This window comes from Henckelia pumila, chromosome 4 (assembly GCF_033568475.1).
Source record: "Henckelia pumila isolate YLH828 chromosome 4, ASM3356847v2, whole genome shotgun sequence".
NCBI classification, from domain to species: domain Eukaryota; kingdom Viridiplantae; phylum Streptophyta; class Magnoliopsida; order Lamiales; family Gesneriaceae; genus Henckelia; species Henckelia pumila.
In genome coordinates, this window is record NC_133123.1 from 74,556,536 (window position 1) to 74,560,490 (window position 3,955).

Consider the following 3,955-nt stretch of genomic DNA (forward strand, 5'->3'; position numbering starts at 1 on the left):
CCTCCTCTATCCAATCGACGTGAACATTTAAAGCCAATTTGAACATCTGAAGTGTGAATACATTAATTGATAACTCAATTATCAGTTCAACATATAATGGTGAACATGTGCTCTGGTATTATGTTAAATTTTGGATTTAGAACTAATTCAACTCTAAAACTAGTTCTGACCGAGATAAAATATATTAATACATTTAATGAAATTATACGTACTTAACATTTCAAATTAAATTAAAGTCGGTGAAATTATTTATTTTTATAAACACGCGACATTTAATAATATATATCATTATAGCTTTTAAAATTCCGTAATACAACAACAAACTGATACAAAAGTACACATGCACGTGAATGTTAAAATGGTTCTAAAAAATTTGGATAAAAAAAATTAAATTATAACTATTTATATTTGATTTTTTGTTTTCCAAAAAATTATAATCAAAATCATGTAATTATTAATTAGGTGCGTATCGGAATCAAGAGGAAGATGCAAAAAAGTGTTAGATATAAGGTTTAAAGTTTAGCGCAAAAGTTGGTTCCAAGAAGCTGCACCTTTTTTGCTTACTCATTCTTCATTTGTGCTATCTTCGTTTACTCATTCTGCGTACTCGTGTGCATGCAATTAATCTCACGTATAATTATAAGTATCCCCCACTACCCATTTCATTTCTCCACAAAAGATCGACAACTTTCAACACTTACACATACAAATTCATTCCGAAACCTTATTTTTACAAGTGAGTTTTTATTTCTTAGGGGAAAAAACTCAGACACACACAGCACAATGGCCATTAATTTCTTGAATCAAGTACCACATAGCATTTTCCCTGCAACGTTGTTTTTGTTGCTGATCACCACCACATTTGTGGGCTTGTCATTCGGGCAAGGCACGCGGGTCGGGTTCTACTCGACCTCGTGTCCTCGAGTTGAATCCATAGTCCAATCCACGGTAAGGTAGCATTTTAATGCTAATCCCGCAATTGCACCGGGCTTGCTTAGAATGCACTTTCATGACTGTTTCGTTCGAGGCTGCGACGCCTCCATACTTATGGCCGGTGCCAACACCGAGAGTTTGCTGCAAGGATTCAATGTCATAGACGACGCAAAGACACAGCTAGAGGCTGCGTGCCCAGGCGTAGTGTCATGTGCAGACATTCTTGCTCTGGCTAGCTACTCGTCATGACTCGGTCGTGCTTGTAAGTTTTGTATATCCATCATTTTATTCCATCCTCATGCAATATTTCTGTTTGATTTTGATGTGTGATACATGCCACATATACGAAACAGGCTGGTGGGGCGTGACAGGGCGGAGAGATGGCCGGATTTCTGTGGCGAGTGAAGCTTCCAATCTGCCTGCATGGTTTTAGAGACTCCATTGCATGCTGTGCAGATACAAAAATTCCAAGACAAAAAACTCAACATCTTGTCACACTCGTTGGTAACATTAATCTTATTCAACCAACCAATTATATAGTAACCTCCAAAATCCATGCATATATTATATTGTTGCAAATATTAAACTAACATCATGATGATACATCTACTGTTTTTGAAATCAGGAGGACACACCATCGGCACCACCGCTTGTCGTTTCGTCCGCAACAGGCTATACAACTTCAATTCCACGGGTCTCCCCACTCTCCAGTCACTTTGCCCCGAAAACGGTGACGCCTCGAGGAGGGTGGGGCTGGACAACGGCAGCGAAAACCGGTTCGACAGCTCGTTTTTCGCGAACCTGAGGGACGGCAGAGGAGTTCTTGAAACTGATCAGCAACTGTGGAGCGACGATTCGACCCGACCAGTCGTGCAAAGTTATCTGGGAATCAGAGGGCTGGCTGGATTGTCATTTAACGTGGAGTTTGGCAGAGCCATGGTGAAGATGGGGAACATCGAAGTTATGACAGGCACCGACGGTGAAATTCGTAGAGTTTGCTCCGCCATCAATTAAGATTAATGATGCTTTTGAAGTACTGTATAAAACTAAAAGTAACATGCAATTTATTTTTTTCGTTTAGAAATGTTTGTCATAATTATGTCTCCAAACCGATAAAGATGCATGTTGTAACATAACTGTTTTATGTTCAAGTGGAATTAAATATATATTCATAGTCTTCTAATTAGCAACTAAACATATTTTTATCGACATGTTTGTAAAGATTTATAGTTAATTAATCACATTAATGTTGAGTTTCGCCTTCCCCTTATTATATATATATATATCTTCGATCGGTAGTCCTCTTAGACCGCCGGTGCTTCCCTATCATCTAAGCTTCACCTTACGTGATTGCAATAGTTGCACTGGTTTTAAGAATCTTCATTGAACTGTCGTCTATGATGAAATACCATCATAATTTTCTTCGGAAAACATTTAAATCTTTTAAAATGAAGTCATTTGAATTTAAAAGGTTCAAAGATTGAGAAAAACTAAAAGTAACATGCAGTTGAATTCTTGATTTTGTCAAAATTGAATCTCGAATCCAACACGTTGTAATTAATGCAACTGTTTCATGTTCAAATGGAGCTAGCTAGGCAATATATCAAGGAAATATGTGATGTTCAAAGTGTTGTAATTAGAATCCAACAATTTTATATATGAGACAAAATAAGATCAAGGGATGAGACAATACTGCTCCAACAATCCCACACCAGAATCCTATCCTTATCCCTAGCCGCGTAATCCAGCTTCGTCACGGCATTGAACAAATCGGCGTACAATTTTCTGAGGAGTGGCCTCTCCTGGGCGGGTTTGCTTCGGATTATGGTGTACAAATCCTGCTTCAGGTAAGCTGAAATCTTTCTCAGTGCCTTTTGAGCTTCCACCCAAGATTCCGCCATCAACAAATCCTTCACTTGGAGTAGGCTCTGGGCGTGGATTGGTATGTTGTTTTCTGCTTCTTCGAAGCTCTGGTCCGGGACCGCGAATCTCAGTTCCAGGGCGGCGGCGGATTTCGCGAAAATTAATGTGGATGTTTGGGTTGTGATTAGTGTGTTGAGTAAGATTGATCTTCTGGTGGCGGCGGTGGGGTGGGAATTAATTATTCTTGGGGTGGCGGCAGGGTAATCGAGCTTCTGAAACAATGATGGGAGTGAAGCCATGGTGGATGCTGCCAACATTGGATAAGAAATTCGATCGGGTGATGTCATAATATACCTAGTTAAATTATTAACTTTGTACACGAAACGTTTGTTAATAGTTTAATTGGTGACATTTATTTCAAATGTCCAATATTGCCTTTATTACAAAAACATACCCATTTTGTTTTTAATTTTAATTAGATATATTTATATATTATATTTTAGATGGAAAAATTGATTTGATTAAATTTTGTACATAATATTTATTATATTAGATATATTAAATAGACTATATATTTCAACGAGAAGGATTAGATAAATTATATTAAGACTTACAATATCTAAATAATTTTAAATAAATAAATTGATATCAGAGAAAATAAATAATTATTTTTTTAGCTAAAATTTTGATTTTTGTCTACATAATTTTTTTCATTAATATTTTGAAAAAATATTAAATAAATAGTGATTGTGATAAAATATTTTTTAATATTTTAATTATGTAAAATTTATTGAATATATTATTTTAATAAAAATATTATATAAGTTTTACTAAAAATTAATTTAAAATTTAAAATTATATTTATAATAAAAATTCATCAAAGCACCAATTAAACTCGGTCATAACGTGTCATATGTTTTTTAATCAACAAATAAAAAATTGAAATTTTATTTAAAAACCATAATTTAATAAGAGAACGTGACTAAGAATAAATTGAAAGTCGTTTTGGGTTTTTTTTAAGGACAAAAACGATGAAGTTATTTTAAAACAAAATAATATTATTGCATTAATTAATTTGTATTATCAAAACAACAATTATACTCTTTTCTTCAAAATAATTTGGTCAAAATCCGGTGGAGATATACCAATTAAGCCATTG

General features: G+C 34.8%; 1 protein-coding gene and 1 pseudogene across 1 annotated transcript; one reads left to right on the forward strand and one right to left on the reverse strand.

Moving 5' to 3' along the window:
• Window positions 1–655: 655 nt before the first annotated feature.
• LOC140864399 (peroxidase N1-like) lies at window positions 656–2,020 on the forward strand (annotated as a pseudogene).
• A 297-nt stretch (window positions 2,021–2,317) lies between these two features.
• LOC140864400 (psbQ-like protein 3, chloroplastic) lies at window positions 2,318–3,113 on the reverse strand. The gene has a single exon (XM_073268567.1). The coding sequence runs from the start codon at window positions 3,111–3,113 to the stop codon at window positions 2,586–2,588; it is 528 nt and encodes a 175-aa protein (XP_073124668.1). The 3' UTR covers window positions 2,318–2,585.
• Between the last annotated feature and the right edge of the window lie 842 nt (window positions 3,114–3,955).

What these genes read in the sequence shown, in the direction of transcription:
- LOC140864400 (XM_073268567.1), bottom strand. Translation starts at nt 3,113, where the DNA reads ATGTTGGCAGCATCCACCATGGCTTCACTCCCATCATTGTTTCAGAAG.